Source organism: Doryrhamphus excisus, chromosome 6 (genome assembly GCF_030265055.1).
Source record: "Doryrhamphus excisus isolate RoL2022-K1 chromosome 6, RoL_Dexc_1.0, whole genome shotgun sequence".
NCBI classification, from domain to species: domain Eukaryota; kingdom Metazoa; phylum Chordata; class Actinopteri; order Syngnathiformes; family Syngnathidae; genus Doryrhamphus; species Doryrhamphus excisus.
The window spans coordinates 18,339,238-18,355,856 of NC_080471.1; the positions used below are offsets into that span (position 1 = coordinate 18,339,238).

At 38.8% G+C, this 16,619-nt stretch overlaps 2 protein-coding genes across 2 annotated transcripts; one reads left to right on the forward strand and one right to left on the reverse strand.

Moving 5' to 3' along the window:
* Positions 1–944: 944 nt before the first annotated feature.
* On the forward strand, positions 945–6,985 carry LOC131130954 (brain aromatase). Its single transcript, XM_058075150.1, has 10 exons — positions 945–1,141; positions 1,999–2,137; positions 2,509–2,659; positions 2,724–2,878; positions 3,430–3,606; positions 3,684–3,798; positions 3,891–4,005; positions 4,897–5,059; positions 5,136–5,377; positions 5,447–6,985. The coding sequence occupies exons 2-10, from the start codon at positions 2,002–2,004 to the stop codon at positions 5,720–5,722; spliced, it is 1,530 nt and encodes a 509-aa protein (XP_057931133.1). The 5' UTR covers positions 945–1,141; positions 1,999–2,001; the 3' UTR covers positions 5,723–6,985.
* On the reverse strand, positions 5,755–16,554 carry ap4e1 (adaptor related protein complex 4 subunit epsilon 1). Its single transcript, XM_058075114.1, has 21 exons — positions 16,232–16,554; positions 15,154–15,225; positions 14,953–15,076; positions 13,922–13,995; positions 13,723–13,844; positions 13,456–13,615; positions 13,199–13,365; positions 13,040–13,113; positions 12,826–12,948; positions 12,650–12,759; positions 12,395–12,538; positions 11,588–11,699; positions 11,212–11,330; positions 10,798–11,100; positions 10,553–10,664; positions 10,000–10,138; positions 9,408–9,657; positions 8,751–9,275; positions 8,323–8,513; positions 8,085–8,245; positions 5,755–7,263 (listed from the first exon to the last, which is right to left on the reverse strand). Exons 1-21 carry the CDS (start codon positions 16,370–16,372, stop codon positions 7,103–7,105), a joined length of 3,384 nt encoding a protein of 1,127 aa, XP_057931097.1. The 5' UTR covers positions 16,373–16,554; the 3' UTR covers positions 5,755–7,102.
* Positions 16,555–16,619: the final 65 nt, after the last annotated feature.

The following is a 16,619-nucleotide window of genomic DNA, read 5'->3' on the forward strand; positions in this document are numbered from 1 at the left end:
TCATTCATTCATTCATTCATTCATTCATTCATTTTCTACCGCTTTTTCCTCACGAGGGTCGCGGGGGTGCTGGAGCCTATCCCAGCTGTCTTCGGGCGAGAGGCGGGGTACACCCTGGACTGGTCGCCAGCCAATCACAGGGCACATATAGACAAACAACCATTCACACTCACATTCATACCTATGGACAATTTGGAGTCGCCAAATGGTTTCCTCGCCAGTGGGAGGAAACCGGAATACCCGGAGAAAACTCACGCATGCACGGGAAGAACATGCAAACTCCACACAGATATGGCCAATTGTGGGATTGAACTCGGGTCTCCTAGCTTGCCAAAACAGTTTCTTAATTGATGTACATTTGTGAAGATGTCAGAATGTTCCTACATCCTGTTTAGTTTCTACCACAAGACAGAAAGGAGGTTTCAGCCAAGTTTGCAACCAACCTCCTAAATGTTGGATATAATAAGTTGATTGAGAGGATGTGTTCAAGGCCATGAGATTGAATGATGTGACATTATGATGAGCCTTGATCCTCTTTTTGTACATAAATACTCAATCTGAGCTATTATTTTTGCTCCTTTCTGCATAGTGACAGAAATGTGGGTTGAATTTATAAATACAATGCTTCAAAATACATTTGTCATCCCCTTTTTTCCTCCGTTTAGAACTGCTAAATCCTCGCTCCATTTGACACGGGTCAGTTTGACCCAGCTAATTAAGCTCCCCATGAAAAGCCTCCTCGCTCCAAAGATTTCTTTCTTCCTTCCTTTCAAACAAAGCCCAATGTGATGTAAGGCCTTGTAAAAGACAAATTGAAAAAGTTTTTTTCCATCCTGATTAAGAAAATTAAAACAAAAACATTTCTTTGACGGGGTGGGTTCTTTTTGAAGGTGCTTTTTTTGTGGCTCAGTTGTGCTCTGCACATCACTGCTCTCAAACTCTAATGGTGCTTAGGACTCCATAGTGCTTGTGTTTCTAGGCAACAGCAACTAATGTGAAAGGTTTTTTATTCTTTAAAAAAAAAGGATTTAAAAACACTTGGGCCACAGCAATTTATTTTGTTGGAAACTAGAGAAGGTAGCACTGCTGAATCGCCTCAAACTGTACTCCAACCTGACTGAAGCATCTTCAGAGCACAGAGGTGAGCATTGTCACGTCTTATTACATTTAAGAACATTTCATTTCTTCTTATTTTGCTACTAAATTAAAATTGTATTACTATTGTAGATTTGTATTATTTTTTTAATATACATACTTGTTATAATTTTGTGTTGCAATATATTTCATCAGGTAGGGTAAACTGAGGCAAAAGTAAAAAAATAATAAAAAAAAAAATATATATATATATGTATATACTATATATATATAATTAATAATAAATAACAAAATAAAGTAAAAATAATAAAAAATAATAATATATATATGTATATTATTTTTCCAAAAAATAATAAATATATATTATTTTTTTTTCTTTTGCTTCAGTTTACTTTACCTAAAAGAAAAATAATATATATATATATATATACTTTATTCTTAAAACAAATATTATTATTATTTATATTAATTTTATTATTAATATTATTAATAAAAAATAAGAAAACATATTATTATTTATATTAATTTTATTAATAATATATATATATAATTTTTCTTTAAAATAATAAAGTATATATATATATATATAATTTTTCTTTTAGGTAGAGTAAACTGAAGCAAAAGAAGAAAAAAATAATATATATATACTTATTATTTTTCCTTTTCTTCAGTTTACCCTACCTGATAAAATATATCTTCTGTTTATATTTGACTGGATGTCTTTTCCACCAATATGGACAATCCACTATTGCCTATACTTGCATAATATAATGATTTAATCAAGAGCTGTATCAAGAGTTCATTGCTGTTATTGTGGTGTGGAATTTGACTCTTTTTAGCTATATTTGAGAAGGCTATTTAACCACAGTGAAGCTCCTAAGATATACACGTACGTGTGTGTAGGTCATGCTGCTGCTGGAGGTGCTCACCATGGGCCACACTGTAACCGACATGGTGTCAGACGGTGTTACTTTACTGCTTGTTCTTCTCCTGTTGCTCCTCTTCACCACTTGGGAGCGGAGACATTTGTCACACATACCAGGTATTGGAACTTGTAACATGACATAACATGAACAAATGTCTTTAGTTCATCTTACTAAGTCATTTTGGACAATTCTCTACATCCAAATTTGAAGGAACAGTTTGAGGAAGGTCCTTTCAGGTTTCCAATGCACAACCAAAGTGTATGCTGAGATGAGATTGGTGTGGAAGAACTCTATCATTTTCAGGCTGAACTAGAACAAAGATTAGGAGCCTCTCTCAGTGACCTCTGACCTCATCAATGTTCTTCTGGATGAAAACAGACTCCAAAATCTTCCCAGATGAGATGAAGCTACTGCAAAAACTCCTTTTCTCCCACCTTTACTTCTTGTTGGTGTAATCGTCATGAATGAGAAATGCATCTTCTTCCAGGTCCGTCCTTCCTAGCAGGACTCGGCCCAATTGCCTCCTATGCCAGGTTTATCTGGACAGGCATAGGAACAGCAAGCAACTACTACAATAACAAATATGGCAGCATTGTGAGAGTGTGGATTGACGGGGAGGAGACTCTCGTTATAAGCAGGCAAGTTACACATTTTGAGAATGATTCTGGAATAAGACAAGTCAAAGTGGGGCTTCTCTTGTAGGTCTTCTGCAGTCTATCATGTTCTGAGGAGCACCCACTACATAGCTCGATTTGGGAACAAAAATGGTCTGGCGTGTATTGGGATGGAAGGGAGAGGGATCATTTTTAACAGCGATGTGGAACTCTGGAAAAAAATGAGGACTTATTTCTCTAAAGGTGAGGTATTATTTGTACATATATTTATTATATTTGCCTGGTCAGATGTCATCTAACCTGATCTAGAATGTTTTTTTTTACTATCATTAATGGAAACACCATATTCATAACTTTCATTCATTTTCTACCACGAGGGTCGCAGGGGGGTGCTGGAGCCTATACCAGCAGTCTTCGGGAGAGAGTACACCCTGGACTGGTCACCAGCCAATCACAGGGCACATATAGACAAACAACCATTCACACTCACATTCATACCTATGGACAATTTGGAGTCGCCAATTAACCTAGCATGTTTTTGGAATGTGGGAAGAAACCGGAGTACCCGGAGAAAACCCACGCATGCAAGGGGAGAACATGCAAACTCCACACAGAGATGCCAGAGAGTGGAATTGAACTCAGGTTTCCTAGCTGTGAGGCCTGCGCGCTAACCACTCGTCCGCCATGCAGCCCTTTTTCATAACTTATAAATACAAAATGAAGCATAAAGTGAGGGAAAAATACAATTTACTGCAAATGTTTGGCCTTCATGTCTTCTGCTTACATATTTGCAGCCCTGACAGGACCCAGTCTGAAGAAGACCGTGTCTATCTGCATGAGCGCCACATCAGAACATCTGGATCACCTCCACGATATGACAGATCCATCCGGACATGTGGACGCTCTCAATTTGCTGAGAGCCATAGTGGTGGATATCTCCAACAAATTATTTCTTAGAGTGCCTCTCAATGGTAAGATGCACACACTGTACAAATTTGCAGTACATGTAATACTTAAACTACCAAAATAAAAACGTCTTATATTTCAGAGAAGGACTTGCTGGTGAAAATCCAAAACTATTTTGAGACATGGCAAGCAGTTCTGATTAAGCCCAATATATTCTTCAAAATTGGTTGGCTTTATGACAAACATAAAACAGCCGCGTAAGATTCTAGCACACAATAAAAATGTCATATTTGTAACAATTGTTGAAGTGTCCATATACCTGATTATTACTTTGCTTCATCTCCATTAGCCAGGAGCTACAGGATGCGATGGAGACGCTCCTTGAGCTCAAAAGAAACACACTCAAAGCAACAGAGAAGCTGGATGATGAGCTCGACTTTGCGACGGAGCTCATCTTCGCCCAGGTGATGTTCTCAAGAGTCGTTTGTGTTTTGTATTTGTTCAATATGTACACCTCTCACATTTTCAGCAACCATTTTTATGTATTTTGTCAAGGGACAACACTATGGGAATAAAATTTAGAGTAGTCAGTGTGCAGCTTGTATAACAGTATACATTTACTATACACTGAAAGTGAATCAACGCTGTTTTTTGGAGGACTGTACTACTTCTTATCACATACTACAGTGTTAATTGGCCCTGTACCCTAGAAACCGCCCATGAATGATACGGGAAAAGGCAGAAATGATACTGTGTCAAAGCCCAGGGCAGTGATACTGATAAAATATAGAGTTTAACCATGTCCAGTATCAGCCCCCGTAGCTGTCCACTCAGAGCGCGCTGCTCTGGTATCGTGCCCGTGAAACAACCAATCAGAGAACAGCACACGAGTGCTTAGTGCCTAGTTCTTCTCCAGTCACCAAAAAACCCAAACTTGATTATTGGAACTTTAATTGTCAGACATTGATAAGATAAGACTGTTGATAAAATATTATTGTTGAAATATTTTTGCAATTGTTGTGTAGATATAATACATGTAATAAACTGAACATTTTCTGGAAACAAAATGGTCTTTTGATTAAATAGTACGTGATAATAAGCTCATGATTAAATAGTATGTGATAATAAGATCATCACATGGTTTGTCTGGTATCAGGCCCAGTATCATGCCCCCGCGTGCTAGTATCGGCCCTCGACCTATAACCTATATGTATAAGCTGTATCAACTATTCTCAAGTTATATCCAGTTTACTATGTATTGTCCACTGAGAAAATATAATAAAAGAGTTGCCGACTTTTGTGATCTAGTGTACATAGTTGATTGTTTGACCCACTCTGACCTGACCATTGAACAGAACCAAGGGGAGCTCTCCGGCGACAATGTGAGGCAATGCGTACTGGAGATGGTGATCGCAGCTCCGGACACTCTCTCCATCAGCCTCTTCTTCATGCTGATGCTGCTGAAACAGAACCCAGCCACAGAGCAGACCCTTGTGGAGGAGATCAACTCTGTCATCAGTACATCAGGATTATCTTTGTATAACATCTGGATAACATCTAAAGTTTTCTTACCACCCCAGTGTTCTTGTTACAGGTGAACGTGGAGTTGAAAATGTCGATTTTGCACGTCTGAAAGTTCTGGAGGTTTTCATCAACGAGTCCCTAAGGTTTCATCCTGTGGTTGATTTCACCATGCGAAAAGCTCTGGAAGACGACATCATTGACGGCGTCAGCATCAAAAAAGGAACCAACATCATTCTGAATATCGGACTCATGCATAAGACTGAATTTTTCCCAAATCCCAAAGAGTTCAACCTCCACAATTTTAACAAAACAGTTAGTCAGCAAATGTGGCTTATATCATACACGCAAGGTCAAACCTTGACGTCTTTCTTTCTTTCTCAGGTTCCCAAACGTTTCTTCCAGCCGTTCGGTTGCGGGCCTCGCTCCTGCGTTGGCAAGCACATCGCCATGGTGATGATGAAAGCCATCCTGGTCACGCTCCTATCTCGTTTCACCGTGTGTCCTCGCCGAGGCTGCACCATCAGCAGCATCAGGCAGACCAACAACCTGTCTCAGCAGCCGGTGGGGGACGAGCGCAGCCGGGCCATGCGTTTTATCCCTACAACACAACAGTCATGCATGTGTCACATGACACCGTCAGCTCAAGCTACCAGTTAGGGTGAGGACAGCATTAAAATCACTCCATATTTGGTTTAATTGGCTACCCTTGCTGAAGTCCATATGTCAAAACATTGTAAATAATTGTCTCTTTGTACTTGTATCACCTTGTGGGGAAAGGTAAATATTGCCTAACAATCAATCAATAAAGTAACCATGTGTTAACATTCAATCAGACACTGAAATAAATATTAACTTGCAACAGGGCTGCAGCACCAGCAAAGCTAAAACTAAAAGTAAAAACAAAAAACTAAAAGTAAATCAAAAAGAGGCAGGTTAGAAAAATGTTGGCAACTTCAATAAAATTATAATTAAAAAAAAAAAGTGTTTTTTGTATGCAAAAGTATCAAACCATAACACAAATGCATTGTAATTTTGTATATCATTGGACCCCCTAATTATAATTTAGGTAATTTATACCCCATTTAAATATTTAACAATTACATTGAACAGCACTGTTAACTGAAAATGACTAAATATGTAAGATGACTGTTATTAGTTAATACACATCAACTCCAATCATGATAAAGATGACATGGTGAATTTATTGGAGTTAGTAGAATCATAGTGCATCAAGCATATTACTTAACTCTGTACCACAGGCACAAATAAAACACCTTGGCTTTAGAACATAAGGCATAGGTTTAGGTTTTGCTTGTCCTTTTTCCCCTCCATCTGACAAACAGTACTGTAACGCTTGTTAATTCAAATCAAACTCATAAAAAATATTTTTACTAAGAATATAAAGCCAATAAATATGCATATTCAAGATTGCATGAATACAAAAAAAATATATTGTATTAGCTACAATCCGCCTCTCACCAAAATGACTACCGGAAAGATGAATGCATAGATGGCCACATGAGAAAGAGATGATGGAGAGGAAGATTCATCGCCATAATTAAGACTTTTAACGTACTCTTACTTATAAATATCAGCTTTACAATGAGATAGTGTTGGGTATTCCCTCAAATACTGCAGCATATTTTATGACAAACACATATTAAATCTTCAATAATTTTTCAGCATTTTCTGCTAGCCAGCTAATGCGAGCATATTTTTTTTCTTTTCAAGTATTCAGCATTGATGTATTGATCAACTCAGACTAAAAATAGCAACACTGTAAGACATACTGAATGAACAATGTCATTGCCTCGAGAATGATCAAATCCCTATGAAGCCCTGTCAGAAATTTAAGACATTTGTGTTATTTTGACGATTTCAATCTTTGGGTCCAGAGCTTAAGCGTGCGTTTTCTCTTCAAAAACGGTGTCCAAGTGCATGATCCATGTAATAAACACTGTAATGCAGACACCAGGCATCAGTCAACTCCCTTTCTGTTCAGTTTTTTGAGCTGATGCAGCTCAGCAGTGCCAGTCTTCAGTGTTCCTGTAAAGCTCTCTGACAGTGGTAGAGCAGACAGTCGGGCAGGTCGGGGACCGGCGAGCGCAGCCACACGGCAAGCGTGCCAGCGTGTACTCTGCAGTGCATCAAACACGGCTGGTCCTGCAGGAGCTGGCAAGCGACAATTCCTTCCGTTCCTGTTGGGAAAAAGAAAGACTTACCGAACAGGGAAAGATAGGTTAAAAATACATATACAGTCTGACTGTAAATAGAAGGCAACAACCTCCTGCATGTTACACTTGCTGTACTGTTGTGCACAATGAATCCATCAGCGCTAGTATTGATGGCCGACCAGTTTGCTCTGTAATGGTACTACAGTCGTCCATCATTTATTGCCAATTGTGATAAGTGAATATCCGTGAAGTAGGATCCAACATGTATTTATTCTAAATGTAAGAAAGAAACCAATAACTTACCACTTCCACACAGAATATGAGAACTTCTTTTCACTATGTCATGTCGGACATGCCATGGCTGACTCCATGCAGTAATGCGATCTAATGTCATTTCTCATCAATGTAACATTACTCATGCCTAGTGGCCAGAATACAACATTTAACATGTTTTCCAATAGTTTTTGACTAATAATAGTCCATAGTCAACCATGAAACATGTGATAGGGTGAGTTTTAGTAGTAACATTTTAGTGGTAACAAGTCCTTGTTTAACAGGTTGGGAAGCCGTGAGTCAAAGCTAGATTCAAGTTTTATCTGTGTGTGTATTATTTGCAATTTTTGGCCATTTAGTGGTGGTCTGGGAACTTTAACCTGCAAAAAGCAGGGTTCCTGTTCCTGGCTTGTGTGAAACACCCACCAAACAGTTAAATAGGATAACGCTGTATAATTTAGAATGGAATCAGCCTTTTGGTTTAGAATTTAAACATCTTTTATCTACCAACATGTTCAGTTGCCTCAATTAAATGTTTGTAGGTTATATAATACGGCATATTCAATGCCTACCTATTATCTCCACCACATGAATGTGGAGTTTCCTCTCCAGCACGTTCAGAGTGGCTCTTAGAGGATCCTGGAGACCCGTGATAAGCGTCAGGTTCTGCTTTGTATCATGCGAAAAGGCCAGCCACATTGTCCCATACTCCTCTGTGGACAGGGCCAAAGGTCTGGACACAAAATATATAAAAATATGTTAATAGTCACGCACAAGAATGGCTGCATTTAGGAACCTTGCATGTGTCACCTGATGAATGAGATAAGAGGGAGTTTGTATGAGAACTTGGCTTTGTGGGGAGTCCCAGTAGGCATGAGGAAAGAAACCTGTCCTGACACTACAAGATGAACTGAAGGCCTCTTGACAGTCAGGGAATAATGGCACACTTCTACACCGTGGCTCTTCACCTCCTCTACTGGACTCTCACAGATACAGGACACCTGCAAAACAGTAGAAAACCTTCATCAGATCAACTTTAGAGCAGCTTTGTGATGTATTTCCTGTAGTCATATCAGTGTTCTTCCTCAAAAACTGAACAACAATGCAAGGTATCTTAGAAGACAAGATATGTTGCATTCAAAGAAATTAGGAAAAATCAGAAATTTCAAAGATCCATCCAAAAAAGTGCTATTGCTACCATTGCCTGTCATCAATATCTGGGCTAAATACATATTTACCACAACTTCTTCTGAGTCCAGCTGCACAAGTAAACGCTGCACACAAGTGGAGGAGGAGTTGAAAATGAAAACAACAAGCTCCAAACATTGTTCTTTGTGCACATGGCAGCCAAAAAGATCCACAGACTGGCTGGAACACAAAGGAGTGATTTCAGAATGGGTCGCTCCGATGCAGTCAGCAGGGAGGAAGGAGGCCAAACATATATCTTTAGTCGTGACTGGTTCTTCAGTCTGAACGGAGTCGGCAGCCATTTGGCCGTTATCCATGGTGAGACTAGTCTTGAGCGTCTTCACGTCACTCTCAGATTGCTCGCCCTCTAAAGGGGCAATACCATTCTGTTTGGGTGTGGGTAAAGATGTTTCAGGGTCTGTGTTTGAATCGAGCAGAATGCTACACAGCAGGTTGTCCACGCTGTCGGGAGGGGCGATGACAGAGTTGGGTGTTTGCTTGCTGACTTCTGAGGATGAGACCTGACCTTTGGCCTTCCTCCTAAACCTCTGGGGCGTCTGCTCTGACTTTCCCATCTGTTTAAAAACAAAGACACATCAATATGTGATATTTATGATCATGTATTTCACTTTTGTATATACATTTTTTTTATTTTAATGCATCATACTGAGCACAACCCAGTCAACATGAGGTACAATGTTTCTCACCAAGGACACAGATGTCTGGGAGCCCAGGCCGACAAAAAGAGAGGACGCTAGCTGCTGCTTCTCTAGTTTGCCAGCAACAGTTGTAGATAAAGTCTGGTCCTGGGAGACGCTGATTTCACCCACCGGCTCCACTGGATGGACTGGACTGGGTGCTTCAACCGGAGCAGGTTCCTCTGCAGGCTCCCTCTGGGCCAGGTAGCCCTCTCTACCCCACACTCGTTTTACTTTCTCCAGCTTTAGAGTTGTGGCACTGAAACAGGAAGCAGAAGAGCTGTATCACTATTGATGGCCATAACATTAATGATAACTATCAAATAACATCTACAATAATGCATACAAAAAATATTTTAAAAATTCCTTGTGAGAGCTACTTTTACAAATTGAAAATGGGAACAGGTACTCATTTTCATCACGCTTATTTCAACCCAAACCAACCGAATCGGTTTGTTGTATCAGAACATTAACAAATTGCGAGTATCCACAACTCACATTTTGTATTTCAGAATGCATCTTTGTAGTGTTAAGTGAAAACCTGAATGACGTTACATTGGTGACCCCTGGTTTAGGACAAATCAGGGACAAGTTCACATACCCTGCTTTGTGCGAGAAATCTGTGCTGTCACCAGACAGACCAGAGCTCATTGATGGCAGCGTGGGAGATTGTCTGTCAGCTATGCTGCATGAAGACATGTCGATAGGTAACGACAGGCTGTAGGGCTCCAGGCTTAAAACTGAGGAAGAAAAACAAATACACAATCAAATATTGATTTGGAATGTATTGTGCTTATTCATGATGTGTTTAATGTGTACTGTATATACTTATATTTTTGTCTTTGAAAACTGTGTGTCTCTTTGCTCATTTTATGACCGGTTTTAGTACCATTTTGCAAAAGTATTTTTTTAACTGCTATTTTTTTCATATGTCCTGCATGCTCTATATGTGGTGTTGTTATGGTTTTACATCAATCTGTCATGGAACCGCAGATAAAAATTGGTCTTTGTCTGGCATATTTACATCCTGAATTTTAATGTGCTCATGTCAATGAATATGCATCGTCCCGTTTAAAATATATAAATAAATAAAACAGGGCTGCTCTCATTTCGCCAAATTATATAATAAATATTTAAAGTGAGATTTATTGTACCTTTTTCTTGGACAAATTCTTCCTGACGTTGATGATGAGATTTGTAAGGAGCAGCGCCAGCAGCCAGCGCTTCCGACACAAATTCATCCAGAAATGACAGAGAGGAATCTACCTGGAAACAAAGGGAATGCTGATTCTAGTCATAATAATTCAATAAACCAATTTCCATTTTACCTAATAAAATTAACAATCTCAAATTATGAAGAGTGTGATTTATATGCCTGCCAATTTTAAAGCTATATTACCTCCACAGGTTCCACAGAAACATCTTGAGGTAGCACCTTTGCCCTCAGCTCAGCGTGCAGGCTAAGGTTCTGTAGCTCCTGCGCCCTTTGTCTCAGCACGGTGTCCATGGAGCTGCAGTACGTTTCACATATTCCTTGAAGAACATCCATACCTGCTTCACTCTCACAGACCTTGGTCATTGCCATGAGGACCCAGCTTTTTGTTTCACTGCTGGAATGCTTCAAGCTCAAAAGCTTGGCCAGAAGTTTCAGAACTGTGGCTGGCTCCAGATCTGTTCTCAAATGAGAATATTCGCCAAGGACCTGAAAGACAAACACTTATTAGATCAAGGTTCAAGTTCTTCAACAGATGATATGACAAAGAACATTCCTGCAAAGTATAATAAATAAACTGTACATGGGGCTTGTGCTCACCCAGCTGATGACTTGCAGGAAGCACTGAGGCAGATTGCCTGGCTCTCCGTGCAGCAGAGACACATAAGAATCCACAGCAAAGCGCCTCAACTCTGTGTCCCCTTCCATGCTATCAAGCCCTGGGCAATTTTGTAAGAAAAGAACATCTACATGATTAAAACCATTCCACCTGACCGCTTTTGGTTTTTCCCTTGCCACAGCAAGTCAATCGTATGAATGGTTTTGACTTCATTTTTATTCTGGATGACCATCCCGACGCAAGCGGGCCAGGAACCAATACCCTCTGCCATGAAAGGCATAACCTTGTACCATCACACCACCAGATAAACATTACTTCAAGTAAGAATATAACATAATATCACAACAGTTTACTCACCTTCAGACAGCAGTTTAAGGAAATTGTTGGGGATATCAGGTTGCATCAAGTCTCCACTCAATGAGAACATAGTGTTCATGGTGTCAATGAACCACTTGTTGTCGTTAGGTGCATATGTAGACTTTTTGATAGGAAAATAAACGGTGAGCTAAATTATATGATATGTAATTGTTATGTGTTTAATAACAATAATTATTTATGACAGTGAGTAATATCTAGCACTATGTTTTGCAACACAGTAATGTGATCAATACTATTGCAGTAGCCGTGTTCTAAATTGAAGGACTACTGACTACACTACACGGGCAACAATTCACTTCTGAGTACATGTAAAAAAACAAGAGTGTTTGGCAAGTAAGTAGTTACTATCAAATGTAACGCTAACAAAGTGTAAAAATATTATTATTATAACATGCATGTTTTGGAATGTGGGCGTTACATTAACGCTCAGTTTAGACTTTTAGGAAAAACAATCAGACTGCACTTCCGGAATAACAAACAAAAAACAGACTGTGTACATATATTTATACTGTTATTCTGTATATTTTGTATTTTTCATTCTTTTTTAATAGATGTGTCTGCACCTACTATACCAAAACAAATTCCTAGTATGTGTTTGATCATACATGGCAATAAACCCTTTTCTGATTCTGAAACCCGGCACGCATGGGGAGAACATGCAAACGCAGGTCTTCCCGATCTCCCGACTGTTGCAATTACAACTGATACAGCCATAAAATCAACTATTTTTGACACATGGCTATACTTGCTTTTCGAATCCACACACACACACATTAGCAATAAAGGATATTTTTCAGCCACTTCGGCCACCTTCCCGACCAGGTCAATGGTAGTGTAGTCATCTTGACAGGTACGCAGAAAGTCCAGCATCTTTTCCACAATGACGGTTACATTCTGGGCGTTTGTAATTCTAAAGAGCAACTCCAGTGTCTATAGGAAACAGGAGATTCAGTGATGTCGTGAGAGTGAATAATTTCAAACTCCACACATATCTGAGCATTTCCCCTACCCAAAGCTGAAAAACTAGAGGAAACAGGTCACCTCGCGCTTGATGATGAGGTCCGAATGATCCAGGCATTCTATGATGGTCATTTGATGCTGCAGGGCCAGTTTCGGATCCTGCTGGACCACGTAGGTGAGCGCTTTCAAGCCTGTAGCACCACAAACATGTTTAACAACGGCCGACTTGATCAGAAAATTACTACGCAGGTTCTTACCAATGTATTTCAAGTTAATCTTCGGTGACAGAACAAAGTTGCCAATACATTTTGCAGCTTTTTCCAGTAGTTCAGCCTTTGGATGAATTGTGTAAACACATTTTACACATTCATACAATATTGCTGAGAAAACAAGCAAGATTAGGAGACAAAATAAAGAGACATTAGAAAAATGTAAGCAACCACATAATATGATATCTCAAACATAGCATACCGTAAGTGATGTTATGGTTCATCTCTGCTCTTCGTAAGGACTCATCAAGAACTTCATACATGATCTCACTTGTACTGTATTGCACCACAACAACATAAAAAAAACAGTCAAAGCACAGCCTCAGAGACCCAAATTCATTTTATTAAATCATTAAATTACCGCTGGTCACTCTTTCCTAATAAGGACAGAATTCTGAGAAGCTGGATTTGAAGCCAAGGAGCAGGAACACTATGATAGTTATAATCCATTGGAAGTTTTCCAGCCACCACCTGCTTCAGTATGGTGACAAAACTCCCTGTTAAGTCCTTGTAACCTTCTGGATTCTCCTACAGGAAATATCAAATCCAAAATTAATTTTGTTTTTTCCAGCAATGTTGATCCCAGTGAAGAGTTAACCAAATAAATGAAAAAAGTACCTTGATCATCTGTAAGTAGATGTGCAGAGAGGCTGTCATAACACCAGGATCCTTGTCACACAAAGCTTTGCGAAACTTGTTGTGGATGTGTTGAACTTGGTTGGGTGCGGTTAGGTAGAATTTGTATAGTGCCAGAACTGCTTTTCTTCTAATTATTTCTCTATAAAAACAAAATATCATTAGTCCTACATTTTGGAGTATCCAAACAAGCACTCAACAAAACAACTTGTTCAGTCATTGTCCGTGTATAAATGAGTGCTTTCTTACTTTGGGTGAGTTAGCTTCTCTTCGACCAAAGGGAGGATTGCAGGTATCATGTCTTTGGGGAATAACTGGCTGACAATAGTCAGAGCCATGCACACTTCAATAAGGTTTGTGCTCTGAAGATCCTAAGAGCATGAAATTCATTGATGTCAATGCCAATTTGAGATAGCAAGTTGTGTGTTTAAAACAAAAACGCACCAACCTTTAGAACTGTATTTACGAGGAGAAGCAGCAGCTCGTGACTTTCGTTAAGAAACAAGGCCACAGAGAGGTAACCTGGAAACGCCACAGAAAATCAAAATTGTACATTTCACCGAGACTTCAAGCTGGGTGTTATTTTGAGGACACTTTACATTGTATAAAATCTTCAGTTTTACCCTAAATTACATAATAAAGATATAGTACTTTATTTGCAGAAACGTGAAGGCTGTACTCACCTTTTTTGAGGTACTGTATATACAGTACATTTTTATTTTAGAATTTTATTTATTGGAAATTTACATTCCATAAGGCTCAGCAGCTTTCTTCTGCATTTTTTTTCCTTCATTGAGACTTCAAGCTGGGTGTTATTTTGAGGGGACAGTACATTTACACTGCTATGCAATCTGGACACTTTACATTGTATAAAAATACATTGTATAAAATCTTCAGTTTTACCCTAAATTACATAATAAAGATATAATACTTTATTTGCAGAAATGTGAAGGCTGTACTCACTTTTGTGAGGTACTGTATATACAGTAAATTATTTTAAAATTTTATTTATTGGAAAATTACATTCCATAAGGCTAAGCAGCTTTTTTCTGCATTTTTTTCCTTCATTGTATCCTCAACACCGTGATATGTAAACTGAATATTTTCATGAAAAATACTCTGCCACCTAAAGTACATTTAAATATGCTAGAAATTACACTGAAAAAGAATACATTTACCTTAAATTATGTGATGTCTGTGAACACAACCCCTCATTGCACATAATATCACGCTTTAAAGTGCGATCAAAATGTTCTACTCCTCTGAAGCTCTTAATACATACAAATATATATCATCATTCATCTTTCTATTCATTAAATATAGTAAAAATGGGCACATTTCATACACAGTTGCGAATCGTGATTAATTAGTTAAAAATCTGTGATTAATCAGATTAACATTTTAATCATTTGGCAGCCCTAATTATATAATTATCAAAATATTATATCATTTTATAGTGAGGACTGACTTCACACGTACCAACTCTCTTTTCCAATGCAGTGCCTTGTTGAGCCAGTTTGATGGCATGAATGTAGCAGAAGGACGCCTCATAACCCAACATCTCACAGTAGATGGCTCTCACCATGAGCTCCTTCATCTGCCGCTGATGATCAGCACGATACAAAATTTAATATTCCAATCATTGTTTGACCTGTAAAGATATAACGCAATGGCACAAACCATGGATGTGTTTGGGGATGACGCTTGATCTTTAATAGCAGCCAGTTCCTGTTGAATCAGTTTTTCTTCTTCCTATACAAAAAAAAAAAAAGAGTACAATATTGGCACTGAATTGTGATTAATTGCAATGAGCACATATGGACTAAAGGAATGAATGACATGCGCTGCCTGGTCAAAAATGGGTCACATGCTAATATTTCGTTAATATTACCACCTTCATCTTTGTTTACTGCAATGTCAGAACATTTAGGTCCTGAGTTGTATACGTTTTTCACTTTACAAAGGTCTTGTATTGATGATGGGAGAGTAAGACCCTCACCATCTTACCACCTTTTAATAATGTGCTGGACAGTTCTTTCGATTCAATTTGAGTACTTCAGCAATTGCCTTAGAATGGATGTTTTCTCATGCTTGATGCATTCACCATTTTGAAACAGATTAACATATTTCAGTGTCCACAGAATGCAGTGTTTCCCATATATTAATTAACTCAGGGTTAAAAAACTTGTCGTCACGTCAGTTGAAATCATCCCCCATTCAGTAACTATCCAATGGGCTTGTTTGATCTAAGTTGTGACCTTTTTTGACCAAGTAGTATCATATTGCAAGCATTATATCTCACCCTGTTTTGAGTATGTAAGCTATGCCCGATGTAACATGCACTAGTAACTTTGAAATCACCAATTATAGTGATTTGACCTAGTTTAGCTACTAACATTAGGTATTATTGAATGTATGACCTATTGTAACAACAGCATAGCTGAAATCGCCTCTTTGGGACTACAGTACTTTTGTGTGCGCGCATGGACTACAAACGTGAATACCAGGGAGTAAACAATCATCTTATTCGACAACTTACTCCAATTTTCAACTCTAAACATGAAAAAATATTGATTTGGTTGGTACAACCAGTTCTTTTAAACTCCTAATGGTTACATGTGCTAACCGGTGGTGGAGTTACAGCACATACAGCACTTGTAATATGTTCTAATCGAGTTAGCTACCTCATTTAACTTTAGATGACAGTTTGCTAAACAGCACAATTAACACAATTTTGAATTCAGCTTTAGAATCTCACATGCTTGGACGTCAGCTCCGTGATTCCTCTGATGAAGATTCCGAGTTTGGAGGTGGAAGATAGTTTTGCGGCTCCGGGTTGAGAGTCTAACGACAGGAGGCTAGGCAGAGCTGTCAGCGTTTTCTCCACAACGTCGCTCATTTTGGCCACAAAAAGCGGGCACTGCAGCTTTCTTGTTTTCTATGCGACACACTCACTCACTCACCTCTGCATGCCTAACACTCTGTGACGAACAGTCAAAACTATAAAAGTGTTAAATGCTTAAAAAGACCACAACAGGTAAAATGCTACAGCGCCAGGCGGCCATTGTTGTGATTCACTTAGGTCACTTCCGGCTTTGTAAAAAAAAAAAACTTTATTGACAACAAACACCATTAGAACAAATAGA